Source organism: Cetorhinus maximus, chromosome 22, assembly GCF_964194155.1.
Source record: "Cetorhinus maximus chromosome 22, sCetMax3.hap1.1, whole genome shotgun sequence".
Lineage (NCBI taxonomy): Eukaryota > Metazoa > Chordata > Chondrichthyes > Lamniformes > Cetorhinidae > Cetorhinus > Cetorhinus maximus.
The window spans coordinates 3,750,597-3,770,903 of NC_135900.1; the positions used below are offsets into that span (position 1 = coordinate 3,750,597).

At 43.0% G+C, this 20,307-nt stretch overlaps 1 protein-coding gene across 3 annotated transcripts in view; it reads left to right on the forward strand.

The window, feature by feature from the left end:
- pah (phenylalanine hydroxylase) overlaps positions 1-20,307 on the forward strand; it is an 81,454-nt gene that overhangs the window by 56,322 nt on the left and 4,825 nt on the right. For all 3 annotated transcript variants that reach the window (XM_078567647.1, XM_078567649.1, XM_078567648.1), the window contains 4 exons: positions 3,081-3,150; positions 5,136-5,192; positions 14,657-14,752; positions 14,844-14,977. In XM_078567647.1, coding sequence (XP_078423773.1) covers positions 3,081-3,150; positions 5,136-5,192; positions 14,657-14,752; positions 14,844-14,977 — 357 coding nt within the window. The remainder of the gene's footprint in view (positions 1-3,080; positions 3,151-5,135; positions 5,193-14,656; positions 14,753-14,843; positions 14,978-20,307) is intronic.

Consider the following 20,307-nt stretch of genomic DNA (forward strand, 5'->3'; position numbering starts at 1 on the left):
CGGTCGGTGAGCGGGGGTGGGGCCCGCTCTCCGCTGTGTAAAATGACATGGGATGACGTCGGGCGGAACTCCAGATGTCACCCCACGTCATTTCAATTTTCAGGTTGGCGGGGACTCAGCCGAATCAGCTGTGTGCCTGCCGACCTGTCAATGGCCTATTGAGGCCATTGACAAACTCATTAACATCATTAATGGACCTACCCGCCAACCTTAAGGTTGGTGGGCTTCAGAGAAAGCATGAAACGTCATCCACGGGTGGGATGAGGTTTCATGTAGGTTTTTTAAAATTTAATAAAAGTTCAACTAAAAGTGATGGACATGTCCCAACTCATGTGACAGTGTCACATGAGGGGACATGTCAAGGAAATTTTATTTTCCTGTTTTTAGCATTTTTACATTTGGAGCCGATCTCCCTGAGGCTGCACTTAGCCTCAGGGAGATGAGTGAGCTCTTCCGTGTGCATGCGTGAAAAAACGCACTCTCGGCTCAGGGAATCTCCCCCTGCCCGCACAGGGAGCGCATAGTGCTTCCTGGCTGACGTCACGTTAGGCAGGCCTTAATTGGCCCACCCATGTAAAATGGCGGTGCACCCCCGATTGGTGCACCTCCACTCGCCCACTCCTGAACTTCCCCCCCGACCGGTGCAGGGGGGGAATTCTGTCCTAGATAAAGAAGTTTATCCTGAATTATCTATTGAATTTATTAGTAACAATCTTATAGTTATGGCCCCTAATTTTGAACTCTCCTACAAGTAGAATACCCTATCAACTCATAATTGTAGAGACCTATATTAAGTTACCCCCTCTACCTTCTCTCTTTTCCTGAGAAAAAAGTCCAAGACTGTTCAATCTTTCCTGATAGTTAAAACCCTTAAGTTCTGGTGTCATCCTTGTAGATATATTTTGCACCTTCTCCTGTGCCTCAATATCCTTTTTCTAATATACAATCATACGTACATATGAACACATGAATTAGGAGCAGGAATAGGCCACTCAGCTCCTCACCCTGCTCCTCCATTCAATAAGATCATGCCTGACCTGAATGTAGCCTCAACCCCATATTCTTGCCTACCCCTGACAACCTTTCACCCCCTTGCTTATCAAGAATCTATCCACCTCTGCCTTAAAAATATTCAAAGACTCTGCTTCCACTGCCTTTTCAGGAAGAGAGTTCCAAAGACTCTCAACCCTCAGGGAAAATAAATTCTCCTCATCTCTGCCTTAAATGGGCGACCCCTTATTTTTCAACAGTGACCCCTAGTCCTAGATTCTCCCAAAAGAAGAAACATCCTCTCCACATCCACCCTGTCAAGGCCCCTCGGGATCTTAAAGGTTTCAATTAAGTCAATTCTTACTCTTAAATTCCAGTGGATACAAGCCTAACCTGTCCAGCATTTCCTCACAAGACAACCCACCCATTCCTGGTATTAGTCTACTAAACCTTCTCTGAACTGTTTCTAACACATTTCCATCTTTCTTTAAATAAGGAAACCAGTACTGTACACAGTACTCCAGATGTGGTCTCACCAGTACCCTGTATAACTGAAGCATAACATCCTTACTTTTGTAATCAATTCCCCACACAGTAAATGATAACATTCTATTAGCTTTCCTAATTACCTGCTGTACCTGCATACTAACCTTTTGTGATTCATGCACAAGGACACCCAGATCCCTCTGCATCTTGGAGCTCTGCAACCTCTCACCATTTAGATAATAACGTTCTTTTTTATTCTTCTTGCCAAAATGAACGATTTCACATTTGCCACATTATACTCCATTTTCCAGATCTTTTCCCACTCACTTAACCTATTTATGTCACTTTGTAGCCTCCTTAATCCTCCTCACAATTTACTTTCCTACCTATCTTTGTGCTGTCGGCAAATTTAGGCACCATTCCTTTGGTTGAGGCCCTAGCACTGATCCCTGTGGCACACCACTCGTCACATCCTGCCAACCAGAAAAAGACCCATTTATGCCAACTCTCTGCTTTCAGTTAGCTAACAATCTTTTATCCATGCCAATATGTTACCCCCTACACCATGAGCTTTTATTTTCGACAATAACTTTTGATTTGGCACCTTATCAAATGTCTTCTGGAAATCTAAGTATAGCACATCCACCGGTTCCCCTTTATTCACAGCACATGTGACTCCTTCAAAGATCTCCAATAAATTGGTTAAACATGATTTCCCTTTTACAAAGCCATGTTGACTCTGCCTGATTGCCTTGAATTTTTCCAAGTGCTCTGCTATAACACCTTTAATAATAACTTATAACATTTTCCATATGACAAATGTTAGGCTAACCGGCCTATAGTTTCCTGTTATCTGTCTCCCATCCCCCCCTTTTGAATAAAGGAGTTACATTTGTTATTTTCCAATCTAATGGAACCTTTCCTGAATCTAGGGAATTTTGGAAAATTAAAACCAGTGCATCAACTGTCTCACTAGCCACTTCTTTCAAGACCTTAGGGTGAAGTCCATCTGAACCTGGGGATTTGTCAGCCCACAGCCCCTACAATTTGCTCAATACCACTTCCCTGGTGATTGTAATTTTCCCGAGTTCCTCCCTCCCTTCCATTTCCTGAGTTACAGCTATTTCCATTTCTATAGTGAAGACCGAAGCAAAATATCTCTTTAACTTGTCCACCATCTCCCTACTTTCTATTATCAATTTCCCAGGCGCACTCTCTATAGGACCAACTCTCACTTTGTTAACTCCTTTCTTATTTAAATATCTATAGAAACTCTTACTATCCATCTTTATATTACAAGCTAGCTTTCTCTCATACTCTAATTTTCACTCCCTATTAGTCTTTTTGTCATTCTTTGGAGATGAGAACTGTTCACAATACCCCAAGTGTGGTGTTGCCAAGGTTTTATATAGGTTTAGCATAACCTCTCTCCTATTCAATTCTATCCCTCTAGAAATCAACCACAGTGCTTGACTTGCATTTTTATGGCCTTATTAACTTGTGTTGCTATGTTTAATGATTTGTGTATCAGTACTCCCTGTTCCTCTATCCCATTAGGACACGAATGATATATTACCCTTTAATGTGTTGCTCCCCATCTTTAGGGATGTGTGTCACGAGTTGCTGGGACATGTGCCACTCTTTGCCGACCCGAAATTTGCCCAATTTTCACAGGTCAGTTCAACATGCTTCATATTACGTCCCAAAGCATTTCAAAATATTGACATGAAGAAAGTTGCTTTGAAGAGGCATAGTTTTTTCCCTCTCTCGCGTTCTTTCCTTTATTCATTCACAGGATGTGGGGGTCAGTTGTAAGGCCATTCTTTAATGGCCTCCCCTAATTGCCCTTGCTCGGCCATTTCAGAGGGCAGTTAAAAGTCAATCATATTGCTGTGGGTCTTAAGTCACATGTAGGTCGGACTGGGTAAGGATGGTAGATTTCCTTGCTTAAATGGCATTAGTGAACCAGATGGGTTTTAAACAAAAATCTAGAATTACATCATCAGTATTTTTTGTATTCCAGATTTATTTATTGAATTTAAATTCCCTAGCTGGGAAACTCCATGGTGGGATTTGAATTCAGGGTTGCTGAATAATTAGTACAAGCCTCTGGAATACTTGGCCAGTAACATAACCACTATGCTACTGTTCCTTTAACTTCCTCATCCGTGGAAGTCATGAGTGAGGTTAAGTCCTACTGAGCCTCAACAACAGGTATGGGTCTGCTGCTAAATTCATGGAACCCATTTTGTTAGGCACCCAGCAGGCAGGCAGGCATTAGTCCCCCCGAATATATTAATTGGGGCCAACCACCTACTGAAGGAACCCTTGCTGAAAATAACAGCCTATTTCAATGGATGTTAAACTGCAAGGGAAGGGGATGGAGGGGTTGGTGGTGCTGGGGGTGATGGGGGCTGTGGATCCCTGGTTCCTTGGTCTATACCTTGTCATTGGGAGATGCATGAGGGAATTAGCCTTAAAATAAAAGCAAAATAAAAGTGGATGCTGAATATCTGAAATAAAATTAGCCCTAATATCTGATACTACTGCACAGATCTCAGCAGCAGAAGTTGCTGAAGAAAAGATGTACCCACCTGTACTGTTGTAAGATGTTGTGTGTAGTTCAGTAGGTCTCATGAAGAGGTTCTGAGTCTTGTATAGTTTAACAGTAAGTGTTTATTAACTACTAGTGACTATATACATAGATACAGTGTCAGGCCTAAGCTAGGAGTTGTCTCCATGCTTGCCTCTACACATGTCTCTGTCTAGTACAAGTCTGCCCGCTAAACTCAGGTCATGTGTTCCTTTACGCAACAGTGTGGGCGGTACTGTACCCAGTCCCACGTTAACCCTTTCTATGCCAGACCAGACCCTTATACGACATGTACCTTCTTCTACACCGTGTCTGAATGGGCAGGCCACTGGTCAGAACATACCTGGAGCATTGTGTCCACTTCTGGCTGGGGAGACACAGGGGGAGACATTCAGGCAGTTTTCAGGAGAGCCACAAAGGCGATCACTGCTGCCGTGGTCTGAGTTATGAAGAAAGACTAGAGAAACTTGGAGATTTTCAGCCTATAAACAGGGTGACGTTATAGGTGCATGAATCTTTAAGTTAAACTATGGCAACAAGTCAAAGGGACACTGCTTCAGATTCCCTTCTTCCCTTCATGCTTTCAGCTACCCAGGCCTAAACTCTGGATTCCCATCCCTAAATCTCTCTGCCTCTCTCTCCTCCTCTAAGATGCTCTGTAAAAACCCATCTCTTTGATCATGTTTTTGGTTTCCAATCCTGGTATTTCCACCTTTGCTTTGGTGCTTATTTTTGCCTGAATATATGCCTGTGAAGTGTCATGAGGGGTCTCTCCATGTTAAAGGTGCTATATAATTACAAGCTGTTGCTGCTATAGTAAAAAAGGTGAAATTTAAGACTGATGACAAGAGGCTCTTCACTCAGCAGGGAATGGAATTGTGTGGGATAGTGGTGGAATAGCCCCTAGAATGATTTAATATACCATTAATAGAGGGCATACTGGGTAGCTTTCTTTGCAAATGGCCATCATCACCTGAATCTAACTTGTGTTCTAGCTGGTATACATCTTCCAGTTAAGGGATGTTACTGAATCGACTTGTTTTTTGTTCCCCATTGGTTCCTACAGGAGATAGGACTTGCCTCCCTGGGCGCTCCAGATGAATATATTGAGAAGCTCGCGACGGTATGTAGGGAGTCTCTTATGTTCTCTTCATTTCTGTCTGTCTGCAATTTAAATTTTGCCAGGCCTATTGGAATTTAGATAAGCAGGTGAGGGAGAAAGGAATTGGAAGGAATGCTGATAGGTTTAGATGAGGAGGGGGTGGGAGGAGAATCTTGTGGAGCGTAAACACTAGCATGAACCATTTGGGCAGAATGGCCTCTCTCTGGGCTCTAGATGCAATGTAACTCTACGGAATTCTATAACTGTGAGCTGTTCTGGTCTGCATGTTATAAAAAAGCTATGGAGGCATTGGAGACAGTGCAAAAGAAGATTTACCAGAATGATACCAGAAGTGAGAGGTTACGTCTGTTTGGAAAGGTTGAAGGGCAGGCAGGACGGAGGCAGGGTGTGGGGCGGGGTCTTTTCTCCAGAAAAGATTGTGGGGTGACCTGATAGAGATCGTTACGATTATGAAAGAGGTTGATAAGTTGGAATGTAGAAAAGATGTTTACATTTGCAAAACTAGGGGCCATAAGTATAAGATAGCCACTAATAAATTGAATATTGAAATTCAGGAGAAATGGTTTTACTCAGACAGAGATTAGAATGGGGAACTCACTGCCCTAAAGGAGTGGTTGAGGCAAATAGCATCAATGAATTTAGGAGGAAGCTATTTAAGCACTTGAGGGAGAAAGGAATATAAGGATATGTTTTCTTTTATTTGATCCTGGGATGTGAGTGCCTCTGGCTAAGCCAGTATTTATTGTCCATCCCTAATTGCCCTTGAGAAGGTGGTGGGGAGCTGCCTTCTTGAACCACTGCAGTCCGTGTGGTGGAGGGATTCCCACAGTGCTGTTAGGGAGAGAATTGCAGGATTTCGACCCAACGATGATGAAGGAATGGTGATATATTTCCAAGTTAGGATGGTGTGTAACCTGAATGGAATATTGATTAGCTTTTATGAAGAGGATTGGGAGGAGGCTCATTTGGGGCAGAGACTCTGGCATGGACCAATTGGTAAAATGGCTGATTTCTGTGCTGTAAATACATTGTAATACTTTTAGAATGATTGATTGTTAAAATGCACAATACTGCAGTTAACATGATTAGAATTAAAGCATGCTACTGCCGTGATATACCAAAGTATTGTTCTTGTTCTTCCTGTCACAGTACATAGAGGCTTAGAAACTCCCTGAAAATTGTCCATTTGCTATTATTGGATATTAGTGAGTTCGAAATGTTTGGGAATTGGTGGAAATCCTAGCAGATTGGTAAAATGCTACAGTATTCAATTTTGCATAATTATTCACTGCTTCAGTTGTGGGTTTGGACCAGAACAGTTAAATTTAAAGGGATGCGGACCAAATGGAGAATGTAGCAGATTAAGAGAACAAGAAGCCGTGCAGCTTTCAGCAAGGTACAGCCTGTAGGTCAGATTTAGCCAAGACTGTTGAGGCAAGGGTCAAGCAGTGAACTTCAGGAGCAGAAAGGAGCTTGCAGGCAAATGATGGGGCAACAAAATGTTGGATTCACTTGCTAATGGTTTCTTAAGTGGAGGTGATGCCAGATAGGGTGGTTATGAGGCTTTTTTTGTCTTTCTGCCACCATGGATGTGGGGGTAGGCTAGAGACTGCAGCTGGCTGGTACTGGCTGTGCCAGAGTATGGTTCACGTTGGCAACAGAAGTCCTTGCAACAAATGTTGATCCAAACCCTGCAAAGGCAGTTCCCACACCTGTCACCAGGTAAGTGCAGCAGTGCCTGAAAATATGGCTGGCTACATGGGCTAAATGAGCTGCGAGTCAAGTCCTGCTGGCTGTTAATCACCCTGCAATGGCTCCTTTCATGCAGTGTCATTGAAAGTAAGACAAGCTCCTGTCACAATTGCTCTTGCAGCTTCCTTGAGAAAGGGAACGGCCATCTTCACCGGCCAGAAGAAGGTACGCTCACCTCCATCTAGAGATGTGGGTGCGCATGTACCAGTGCTTGGGCACAGGGCACTTCTCCAGTCTCTGCCAGCCCCTGTTAATCTTCTTCCTTTTTCTTCTTCCCTCTTTCAAGTGCATCAGCCAGGGGCATTCCCATTGGGAAACCTCTTGTTGGAGGTAATAGCACTGGAAGCCACAAGAAAGTAGAACAATTGGTAGAAGAGAAAAGGGAAACCTGACTGCCAGCAAGAAAAGAAAATGATAAAAACTGTCTAGAGTTGGTGATAAATTCCAGAATCCATTACTGTTCCCTTTAAATCACAGCTGATTCCCACATAATGCTTGAAACCAAGGGCATGTACACCAAAGCAACGGAAATTAGCCTGGATGGCATCCTTGCCTCCAAATTAACATTAGAATTAATGCCTGTACAATGATGTATACTCATGTCAATGATGGTAAAGTGGATGAAGATCAGTTAGGGCAGAACTCCTTCCAATGCAGCTCCTGTTTGCGCAACAACTTTATTTCTAGTAAAGCCTGGGAAACTGAATGAAGAATATTTGATTGGAAAGTCAGAGAAAGAAAAAGGCCATCGATGGGATAGATTGAGTAAAACAAACACGTTTCACAGTGAATTTAATAGAATAAGCATCGATTGAAATTGAGTTAACAAGGAGACACAAAAACTAAAATTACGATTATTGTAGACTAGAGCTGTGTTATAGAGTTGATTTTTCCAGGCAACTTTTCTTGGTGGACACATTTAACTTTATTTACAATACAGCAGCAGTAACTACACGTGTGCATCAAACTCCATAAGGAAAGAATATTCCCTTGGTTTGTTTGCCCTCCCCAAATGCATTTCTTCACACTTTTCTGGATTGAATTCCATTTGCCACTTTTCTGCCCACTCAACCAAACCATTGATATCATTATGGAGACAACAGCTATCCTCTTCACTACCAACTACATGGCCAATTTTTCTGTCGTCTGCAAATTTCCCCATCATACCTCCCACATTTATGTCCAAATCATTAATATATACAACAAACAGTAAGGGCCCCAACCCTGAGCCATATGGAACACCACTGGAAACCACTTTCCATTTGCAAAAACATCCATCAACCAATACCCTTTGTTTCCTGTCACTGAGCCAATTTTGGATCCAACTCGCCACGTTCTCCTGTATCCCATGGGATCTCACTTTCCTGACCAGTTTGCCATGTGGGGCCTTGTCAAATGCCTTACTGAAATTCCTGTAGACAACATCCACTGCACTACCCTCATCAATCCTCCCTGTTACTTCCTCAAAAATGCTATTAATTTAGTAAGACACGATTTCCCCTAACAAAACCATGCTGACTGTCCCTGATTAATCTGTTCCTTTCTAAGTGACAGTTTATCCTGTCTCTCAGAATTGATTTCCAATAATTTTCCCACCACTGAAGTCAGACTGACCAGTCTATAATTTTCTGGCACCCTTTTATAATAATGGTACAACAAACGCAGACCTCCAATCCTCTCATACCTCACCAGTATCTAGTGAGGATTGAAAAATGACCCTCAGAGCTTCTGCTATTTCCTCCCTGGCTTCCTTCAACAGCCTGAGATACAACCCATCCGGCCCTGGTGATTTATGCACTTTCAAGGATGTCAGTCCCTCCAGGACTTCCTCTCTCACTATGCTTATTGTATCTAATGTTTCACACTCCTCCTCATTAACTAGAATGTCTGCATCATCCCTTTCCTTAGTGAAGACAGTGACAAAGAACTTATTGAGAACCCTGCCCACATCTTCGGCATCAATGCACCATGTACATCTCTGATAGGCCCTACCTTTTCCTTAGTTGTTCTCTTGCTCTTAATGTACTAGTAAAACATCTTAGGATTTTCTTTGATTTTACCTGCCCTCGTTTTGTCTCTTTGCTTTCCTAATTTCCATTTTTATATCACCCCAGTACTTTCTATACCCCTCGAGGCTTTCTACAGTATTGAGACTTTTGTGACGGTCATAAGCTTTTTATTTCTGCTTTATCTTGGCCTACATGCTTCTGGATAACCAGGGGGCTCTAGATTTGGTGGTACCACCCTTTTTCTTTGTGGGCAGTGTCTACACTGTGCCCGTAGAATCTCGCTTTTGAATGCCTCCCACTGATTTAACACTGTTTCCCCTCCTAATAGTTGTATCCAGTCCAGTCTCATCAGTTCCCCTCTTAGCTTCGTAAAATTTGTCTTCCCCAATTTCAAACTTTCACTCCTATTCTATCTTTGTCCTTTTCCATGATGATGTTAAATCTAGCTGTATTATGGTCATTATCTCCAAAATGGTTCCCCACTGCTACTTCATCCACTTGCCTAGCTTCATTTCCTAAGACTAAATCTAGAATTGCACCCCCACTCTCATTCGGCTTGTTATGTGCTGGCTAAAAAATGTTCTCTTGAATGCAGTTCAAGGATTTTGCACCCTTTGTGTCCTTCACACTGTCATATCCCAATTGATATTAGGGTTGTTGAAGTCCCCAACGATTACTGTCCTATTGTTTTTGCATACAGAAATCTGCCTACATATTTGCTCTTCTAATTCTCTTCCACTATTTGGGAGTCTATTGTACATTCCCAGCAGTGTGGCTGCCCCTTTTTTATTTCTGAGTTCAACCTCTCATTTGATGCCTCATTTAGTATATCATCCCTCCTCACAGCTGTAATTGATTTTTTTAACCAATAATGCTACATCCCCACTTTTTTTATCCCTCTCCCTATCCTGTCTCAAAACTCTATATCCAGGGATGTTGAGCTGCCACTTTTGCACTCCTTAAGCCAAATTTCCATTATAGCAATGATATCATGTTACCATGTGTCTATATGCGCCCTTGGCTCATCGGCTTTATTTGTTATTTTCATTTACATATACATCTTTTAACACTGCCAAATTCCTGTGCTGTACACTTTTTAACCTGTGCTTCTTCTGTCTTTCAGAGTCACTCACTAATTTTCCTTCTCCCATTCCCTGCTCTGACTTTTCCCTCAGGTTCCCAACCCCCTGCCAATCTAGTTTGAACTCCCACGCCCGCCAACAGCACTAGCAAATCTCCCTGCAAGGATATTCATCCCAGTCCTGTTCAGGTGTAGACCATCCAATTTGTACAGGTCCCGCCTTCCCCAGAAACGGTCCTAATGCCCCAGAAATCTGGTGCCCTCCCTCCTACACCAGCTTTCTAGCCATGTGTTTAATCGCTCAATTCTCCTACTTCTATACTCACTTGCATGTGGGGCTGGGAGTAATCCTGAGTTTACTGCTTTAGAGGTCCTGCTTTTCAATCTTCTTCCTAGCTCCCTAAAGTCTGCTTTCAGGACCTCATCCCCTTTCCTACCTAAGTCATTGGTACCAACATGGACCATGACCTCTGGCTGATCACCTTCCCCCAGATGAATGTCCTGCAGCCATTCCGTGACACCAATGACCCCTGGCACCAGGGAGGCTACATACCATCCTGAGTCATGCCTATGGCCACAGAAACACCTGTCTGTTCCCCTAACTAATGAATCCCCTATCACTCTAGTTCTTCTTTTCTTCTTCCTCCCTTCCAGTACAGCTGGGTCACTCATGGTGCCACAAACTGGGCTCTGATTGCACTCCTCTGAGGAAACAGCACCCTCACCAGCTTCCAAATCAGAAATCTGATATGATAGCGGGACCCCAAGGGACTCCTGCACTTCCTTCCTAGTTTTATTGGACTGCCTGATGTTCACCCATTCCCTTTCTACCTCCAGGCTCCTAAACTCTCTCTCCACATATCTCTCAGCCTCACGGAAGTGCCACAATGACTCCAGCTGCCGCTTGAGCTCTGAAACCTGGAGCTCACTGTTGTGCAGCTGGTGACACTTCCTGCACATCTAGGACATTGAGAGCATCCATGGCTTCCCACATTTTACAGGACACGCATTCCACATGACCGAACTGTCCTGCCATGGCTTCAATTTACTTCTTTTACATTTACTTTATTTTACTTTGGTTTTCTTCTATTAACTTTATATTACTTGGCCTTACTTAATAAATCTTACCAAATGTACTGTTCCTACTTTATTTTAAACCGTAGGAATAGAATAAACCTTGAACACTTAATAGATACTCACCAGATACTCACCAAACAGCTACCTTCTTCTCCAACCAATCAAATTGTTTCTTTCCTGTGATGTCACAATTTGTTTCTTTCACTCTCCTTTCAAACTCAATGCAGGCTGGTTCTGAGCAGCTGACAGATCCGCCTCTCTGACTGCTCTTCCCAAAGGGAATTGGATAAATATTTGAAAAGGAAACACTTATAGGTCTATGTGAAAAGAGCAGAGGCAGTGGGACTAATTAGATGGCTCTTTCAAAGAGCCAGTACAGGCATGATGGGCCAAGTGGTCACCTTCTGTGCTGTAAGGTTCTCTTTGTGCTATTCTAATGCCTGTTCACCAGCTTATTTTAGTTTTAATAGGATAGTCCTGTTTTAAAATAGCACAAAGAGGAATTTGGTATGCTGGCACTAAGGACTTATATGAGAATAATGACATCATTAAGCTTACATCTCTGTAATTCTTAAGGTGCAACACAAGAAATACACGTAAATTGCAGGTTGTGGAGAAACAACAACCTTGAGGAAAAATCTCAATAAAACATGTATATATTCCAAGTTATAATGAAATTATAGGCTTAAATGTAGCAATAGAAAACATTAACACTGCTCAATAGAGTACAAAGTCTAAACCTTAGGCCTCCAGCCTCTTATCTAAAGGAAGTTCTTTGATCTGCCTTTAAGCTCAGAAGCACTACCTTAAAGGTAAAGCAATTATATATCATTATCCCATGTCTTTCAGCTTTCAATGGGATGTAGAAACAAAATCAAATAATTAGAGAATTAAAACATTGCCAATTATAGCCTGGATCTTAAATAATGAGAACAATAGGATCAACACTTCTAACTGATGAATGCTTTAAAATGCTGCAGCTGGGACAAGTGGAACAGTGGCTTTGAATCCGGCCCAGACTGATGGGATTCACTAGGTTGACACTCCCAGTGCAGTTTTGAGGGAGCAGTGTGCTGTTGGATGTGCCATCTTTTGGATGAAGAAAGCGATAGGGAGTGGGATGAAGCTGAAAAAATGGGGTGTATGCCAGACCTTAAATCATTAATACAGGTGGACCTGGGGGTATATTTGCACGAATCATTGAATGTGACAGGGAGGGTTGAGAAAGTGATTTCAAAGGCATATGGAATCCTGAGCTTTATATATAAAGACACAGAGCACTAAATTAAGGAAATTACAGTGAATCTTTATAAAACATTGGTTCAGCCTCAAATGGAGCATTGTGTCCAATTCTGGGCACCGCACTTTGGGAAAGATGTGAAATCACTGGAGAAGGTGCAGAAAAGCTTTATGGGAATGATTCCAGGCATAAGGAACTTCAGTTACATGGATAGAGTGGAGAAATTGGGACTGTTCACCTTAGAGGAGAGAAAGTAAAGAGGAGATTTAAGGGAGGTATTCAAAATTATGAGAGGTCTGGACAGAGTAGGTTGGGAGAAGCTGTTCCCATTGGGGGAAGGATTGAGGACCTTTTTCATGCAGCAGTTATGTCATGCACTGTCTGAGAGCATGGTGGAGGCAGTTTCAATTGTGGCTTTCAAAAGGGAGTTGGGTAATAATATGAAAAGAAAAATGTTCAGGCTGCAGGGAAAAGGTGGCGGGTTTGGGGGGAGGGGCAGGTGGGGTGGTTTTGCCTGGTATGGGATTAGTTAAAATGCTCTCGCAGAGAGCCAACATGGACTCAATGAGCTGGATGGCCTCCTTCTGTGCGGTATGATTCTATGAAATGTTAAACTGAGGATCCGTCTTCCTTCTCTGCTAGTGTGAAAGATCCCATGACTGCTATTAAAAAAGAGCAGGGGAGTTCTCTCCAGTGTCCCGACCACTACTTATCTCTCAAGCAACATCACTAAAAAGCAGATTATCTGGTCCTTGCTGTTGATGGGAGTTTGCTGTGTTCAAATTGGTTGGCCTATTCCCTACATTACAACAGTGACTACACTTCAAAAGTAGTTTGCTGTCTACAAAGCATTTTGAAATATCCTGAGGCCTTGAAAGGTGCCATATAAATATAAGACTTTAGAAGCTGATCCACATGGCATTATTTTTTCAGGCACGACTCATAATACTGAGGCTCCAATATGGCTGGAATGGTACCAGGACCATGTGAGACTTGAGGAGTATTTGTCCCTTCCCTCTTGGCCCAGGTCCATGTAAGATCCCCATGCTCAGGGCTAAGAGGTGTGGCCAACAGCAGAACCAGTGAATTTTCAGTGGTGATGGCAGAAGGGCTAGAACGCTCAGGGACAACTGCTGCCTACAGGTGAAAAATCCTTCGGGAAAGAGGACTTCAAGCACATATGAGGAAGATAACAGGAAACCATCTTGTATCCTATTCCCTGTTCATTGAAATCGGAAATGGGAGGCTCCTACAAGCAACTGAAGAGGAAAGCACAGGATAACAAGGAGAAATGAGCAGAGGGCCTATCCTTGAGCAGATTGTCACTATAACCTGGCGGGCAGGAGGTGTGCCCACATTTTCACCTGGAAGTGTGCCATCTGCCACTTTGGAAAAGCATAAAAAACACATCATGGGACAGACAATACCCTAGCTTTGCATATGAAAATGGTGGTTAAAGTTTATTTGAGATCGACTTGTTGTTAGGCAGTAAATTTGGTTAGTCTCAACCCCATTATTAGTGACTCAGAACTCTCAGCACAAATGCTTGCGTTGGCTGTTCAATGGTCACATTGTGTGGCCTGAGAGAACTTTGACGAACCAAGATGAATTTTTTTTTTATGTGCAGAGGCTGTAATCTCAGGATAAAAGGATGAAAGCCGCCATTAAAATTGCACGCAAAGCTATTTCACGCAAACTTTTGAGGAACCAAGATTTCTCCGAATGTACTGTTTGTTTCACTCAGAGCTTCGGCTGGAGCTGGAGAATTCACTCCCGAGACGCCCTCTGAGATTTGAGGTTGTGGTGCAGGATGGGGAGTTGGGGCACACTTGCTTTAAATTTAAATCTGATCATGCACACCTGAATACAGTGTGACAGACTTACATAGGCAACTCCATTATAAATGCAGGGATAGGAGTTTGCCATGGAAAACATTGACACAAAAATTTAATGCCAGGTTCCATAGACATTAAAGAGGTGCAAGATTTTTAACAAAATGGTTCAGTGAACATCAAGGCTTTTCTCTTACTGCGCAAATGCAAAGGATCACATGGGCAAGAGATGTTATAGGCCATGTGATGTTTTGGCCATGTGATATTATGGGTATATGGTATTATAAGCACATGGCGCAATGCACACGTGATGTTATGGCCCCGTGACCTTATAGGCCCAGTTTTGTTCTCTGCACGTACCCACAAATTGCTGACCTCCGTGTGCAATGAGGAAACCTGTACACTCATTTTCTCAAGCAAGTCAGGTGGATAATGTGTTTTGCCACTGAATCCTTCTCCTGTCTTGTTCCCAGGTGTACTGGTTCACAGTGGAGTTCGGCCTCTGTAAGCAGAATAAAGAGATCAAGGCCTATGGCGCAGGACTGCTGTCTTCCTTTGGAGAACTGCAGGTCTGTCATATTCCATTGCTCTTCACACCCTGAGATTTGTCTTTCTATACTCACCGATATAAGTGCATGATCTTTTCTTTTTCCTTTTCAGTATTGCCTAACGAATAAACCAGATCTGCGTCCCTTTGACCCGGACCAGGTGGCCTGTCAGAAATATCCAATCACCAACTTCCAACCAGTCTACTTTGTCGCAGAATCATTTGAAGACGCAAAGGAAAAAGTGAGGTAACCTGGGACATTCGGAATATTAGGGACAGGAGGAGGCCATTCCGAGCCTTGAGCCTGTACCACCATTCAGTTAGAATCATGGCAGATCTGTATCTGAACTCCATTTTCCCATCTTTATGCCTTATCCCTTGATGCCCTTACCCAGCAAAGTTTATCAGTCTCAATCCTGCAACCTCCAATTGATCCACAGTCTTTTGATGGAGAGAATTACAGATTTCTCCTAGTCTTTGTGTGAAGAAGCGCTTCCTGATTTCACTACTGAAAGGCCTGACTCTAACTTTAAGATTATGTTCCCCCGTTTTAGATAGCCCCACTAGAGGAAACAATTTCTCCAATCCACCCTATTTTGAACAAATCAATCAGATCGTTCCTTTATCTGCTTAACTCAAGGGACTACAAGACAAGGCCATGAAACCTGCCCTCCTGGGGGAGGCAGTGGGGTAGTGGTATTGTTGCTGGACTAGTAATCCAGAGTCCCAGGGTAATGACCTGAGTTTGAATCCAGCCACAATAGATGGTGGAATTTGAATTCAATAAAAATCTGGAATTAGAAGTCTAATGATGACCATGAAATCATTGTTGTAAAAACCCATCTGGCTCACTAATGCCCTTTTGGGGAAGGAAATTTGTCATCTTTACCTGGCCTACATGTGAGTCCAGACCAACAATGTGGTTGACTCTTAAATGCCCTCTGAACAAGGGGCATTTGGGGATGGGCAATAAATGCTGGATTGGCCAGTGATGGCTGCATCCCACAAATGAGTTTTTAAAAAAATAATTTAACCCTTTTAGCTCTGGTATCATCCTGATGAATCTGTGCTGCACCCCTCCAGGGTCAATATATCCTTCCTGAGTGCTATGTCCAGAACAGAACACAGTTACTGCAGAAGGGCTCGAAACAGAGGTGTGTCCAGATGCCGCACGGCTTCCACCTTTTTGTATTCCATCCTTGTTGATGTGGAAAAAAAAATGCCTGACAAATACACAGCGGAATCTCTGAAAAGTGAAACCAAGTGATGAATGTACCATGTGACCTGGGAATCAGTAGTCAGCAAAGACTAGCAAAGTGTCATTTATTAATCCCCATCTGTGATGTTGTGAATTGGTATCAGGGAGCCTGGGGTGGGGTGTTGCATTTAGCGTCAGTGTACCTGAACAGAAAGGAAACTATTGGCCATTGTCCACACAGCTGAGCAGCTTTCTCCCAATATCTGCTGGAAGTGCATGTGGGTGAGGACAGAATCAGGCACTGCTGTGAAGATTTCCGCTGTCAAGTAGCCTGCCAGTATCCACAGTGTCCAGATTCTGATGTGGAATTTTGTGTAAAATACTCTAGGACAGTTCCATAGGTGACAACTGCCCTTAAGTATAAATCAAAGGAGAGGTGAAGGAAGGAACAAAGGGAATCTTAATAGTGACTGACTTCCCCCTTTTGAACCTGTACCAGGTTAACATAACGATGGAGTCTTCCCTCTGCTAACGTCAAACATCTAATAAGTTTGGACAGTCTAGTTTAGGTCTGGAACACAAGATTCCCTGAAAAGTTTACTCATGAACTGTACCATGAGAGGTCGACTATTTACTGAACATTTTCATTCAGCAAAAAGTTTATTCAATGCAGTGCAGAGCTGGTAACGATGAAAATTAATTCCACATAATTTAAGATTGGAATCATTTGGACAATCCGAGGCTATTCTTTTTTATCATATAGCAATGTACAGGTGTTGCGTGTGCCTGGAGGCTGTCAATTCATTAAAGTACCTGAAGGCTAGAAAATATATCACTGGTGTAAATGTTATTGTCTTTTAAGTGGGCAATGCTGATTGGGTGAAATTCATTTACACTTTCACAGCTACCAATCAACAACACCCAAATAGCACGAAATAGCACTTAATTTTGCTAATCAGCCAAAGATGTGAGCTGTGGTTTTTAGTGGGTTAACATACTCACCTCCTGAGTGGGTTTGAGTCCCATCCCAGGGACCTGAGCACAAAATCCACTCGAGTGCAGTACTGAGGGAGTGCTGTCTTGGATGAGATGAAGAACTGATGGTCTATCCTCCCTATTAGCTGAGCATAGATGATCTCCTGGTCCATGTCACCAATATAGTGTTATGTTACTGAGCTGATAAACAAGGGTGTGTGAGCTCAGATCTTATCATGCCAGATTGAGGATTTGAATTCTCTTGAAAATATCTGGAAATAATAAGAAGCTGGTATCAGTAAAAGTGCCCATGAAATGCTGGGTTGTCATAAAAGTCCAACTATTTCACTAATTTTCTTGAAAATATAGACCCAGGAGTAGGCCATTCGGCCCCTCGAGCCTGATCTGTCATCCAACAAGATCATAACTGAAGGTCTACCTCCACTCCACTTTCCCGCCCTATCCCCATGTCTCTTTTTATCCCAAAGTCTATCAATATTGAGGAAGAAAACCTGCTATCCTTTCCAGATCTGGCCTATACGTGACTCCAGTCCCATACCAATGCCATTGCCTCTTAACTGCCCTCGCATGTGACTTAGTAAACCACTTTGGCATATCAAACTCAGGACAACTGAGGATGGGCAAGAAATGTAGGGCTTGCCAGTGACACCCATGTCCCGGGAAGAAGTGAATCCTATTCAAAGTAGATCAGGGGAGTTTCCCTGGCGTCCTGGTGAATACTTATCCTTCAACTAAAATCACTGAATCGGATTATCTTCTTGAAAAGCAGAATACTGCGGATGCTGGAAATCTGAAATAAAAGTGGAAAATGTTGGAAATACTCAGCAGGTCCGGCAGCGTTTGTGGAGAGAGAAACAGAGTTAACGTTTCAGGCCGGTGACCTTTCGTCAGAACCGGGAAAAGTTAGAGATGTAATAGGTTTTGAGAAGGGTTGAGTAGGACAAAGATAAAAGGAGGTATGTGACAGGGTGGAAGATAGGAGAGATGAAATGACAGGAGAGTTAGACTTACAGGACTAAAGGGAATGGTGATGGAGCAAGGAAAGAAAGAAAGAAACAAAAGCGCTTAGAGCAGGCGCTACTGTTTGAAAGCGAAAATAAGAGAAAAGTCAAGATATGCAAAGAAAAGGAAACTAAATGAAGGGATAGAGTTTATGGTCTGAAGTTATTGAACTGAATGTTGAGTCTGGAATGTTGTAAGGTGTCTAATGGAAAGATGAGGTGTTACTCCTCCAGCTGACTGGAGCAGTGCCGCAGGCTGAAGACAGAGAGGTCAGAGTGAGAGCAAGGTGGAGACTGAAGCTGACAGGCCACCGGCAGTTCAGGGTTGTGCTTGCGGACTGAACAAGAGGTTTTCTGAAAAGCGGTCCCCTAGCCTGTGTTTGGTCTCCCCAATGCAGAGACTACCACATTGTGAACAATGAATATAACAGGAGGGCACACTTTCTGAACTTTAGAGCCACCTACGATAAGCTTCAGACATTTGAGAGCCACAAGACATGGACAACCTTTACAGACATGTTTTTATTACTATTGCCTTAAGTAAGAAGATGCTTGCAGTTGCCAAGGCAAATCACTGCTAGAGGTAGAGGCCCTTGCGAATCCCCATCCTGGATACAAGGTTGAAAATCTGGCTGATTTGTTGTCAAGGAACTCCATCAGGTGTTGACCTGTGAGGGCTGCAGGATGTTTCAATTTTACAAATTTCATCACAGAGTAAAGTGATTCACAGTAGAATGTTGTGCCAAAAATTGAAAAAAGTTGCCCAGCAGCCTTCACGGCCTGAATTTTACATTCGGGAGCACACCCGACCCAAATGCTTGTGAAATTACGTGAAATGACGTCGGGGTACATCCCAACGTCATTGCGCACTCGAGCAATGTCGAGGTCAGCGGGCACGTGTGGGAGCTGCGCCCGCCAACAATTAAAGGGCCAATTAAGGCCATTAAAAAGCCAATTGCCCACGATTTTACATTGCCTGTGCAAATTTGCACCAGTCGCATGGGCAAAACAGGCAGGCATCCCGCTTTTAACGAATTGTCATCCAAGGGCGGGATAAAAAGGGTCCGGAGCATTGCCATTGTGAGTAGTGAGGAGTTTAGGAGATAGTTTGCTGCTGGTTGTTTCGTGAAACTTGACAGCTTCACCTCTGTTTTGAGCTTCAGTCTCATGAAGGCTGGCAATGCAGGAGCTTATTATCTAAATAGTGAGAGATTGCAGAGCTCTGAGATTTAGAGGGATCTAGGGCTCCTAGTGCATGAATCGCAAAGGCTAGTATGCAGGTACAGCAAGTAATTAAGTAAACTTTTATTTTAATTCATTCATGGGATGTGAGCTGGCCAGCATTTATTGCCCATCCCTAATTGCTCTTGAAATAATAGAATGTTATCATTTATTGCGAGGGGAATTGAATACAAAATAGAAAGGTTATCCTTCAGTTATACAGGGCATCTGGAGTACTCTGTACAGTATGAGTCTCCTTATTTAAGGAAGGATGTATGTGTGTTGGAAGCAGTTCAGAGAAGGTTTTTTAAGCTAAGACATGGAATGGGCAGGTTGTCTTATGAGGCTTGGCCTGTATCCACTGGAGTTTAGAAGAATAAAAGGCAACTTGATTGAAACTTATAAGATCCTGAGGGGTCTTGACAGAGTGGATGTGGAGAGGATGTTTCCTCTTGTGGGAGAATCTTGTTCTAGGGGGCACTGTTTAAAAATAAGGGGTCGCCCATTTAGAACAGAGACGAGGAGAAATTTTTCCTCTGAGGGTTGTGAGTCTTTGGAGCCCTCTTTCTCAAAAGGCGGTGGAAGCAGGGCCTTTGGATATTTTTAAGGCAGAAGTAGATAGATTCTTAATAAGCAAAGGGGTGAAAGGTTATTGTGGGTAGGTGGGAATGTGGGGTTGAGGTTATAATCAGCTCAGCCACGATCTTATTGAAGAGCTGAGCAGGCTCGAGGGGCCGAGTGGCCTACTCCTGCTCCAAGTTTGTATGTTCATATGTGTGAAAACTGTAACCTGTCTGAGTAAGGCCAGAAATGATCTGATCCTTTCCCTGGAGTGCCAAGTTGGGAGTTTGAAGGTGCTGCATTATATCAGTAACAAAAGATCAGAAGCTGCACCCATTCATCATCTTCCAATTGTGGATATGATCTTCCATTTTCTCTCATGCAAGTGGCGATAGACTCCAATAATTCTACAAACCTATTTAAGAAATCATTGCTTGGTAACCACCTCACAACGCAGTAGAAAGAAACATGGTTAGGTCTGTCTTCAAGATCCAGCTCTTCAGTGAAATTTCTAAGTTGTTGGTGTTTTCCCATTTGAACGGGCGGAATTAATAATTTCTAGGACAGTTTTCACAACATTTTTGTACGTGCTTGATCGAT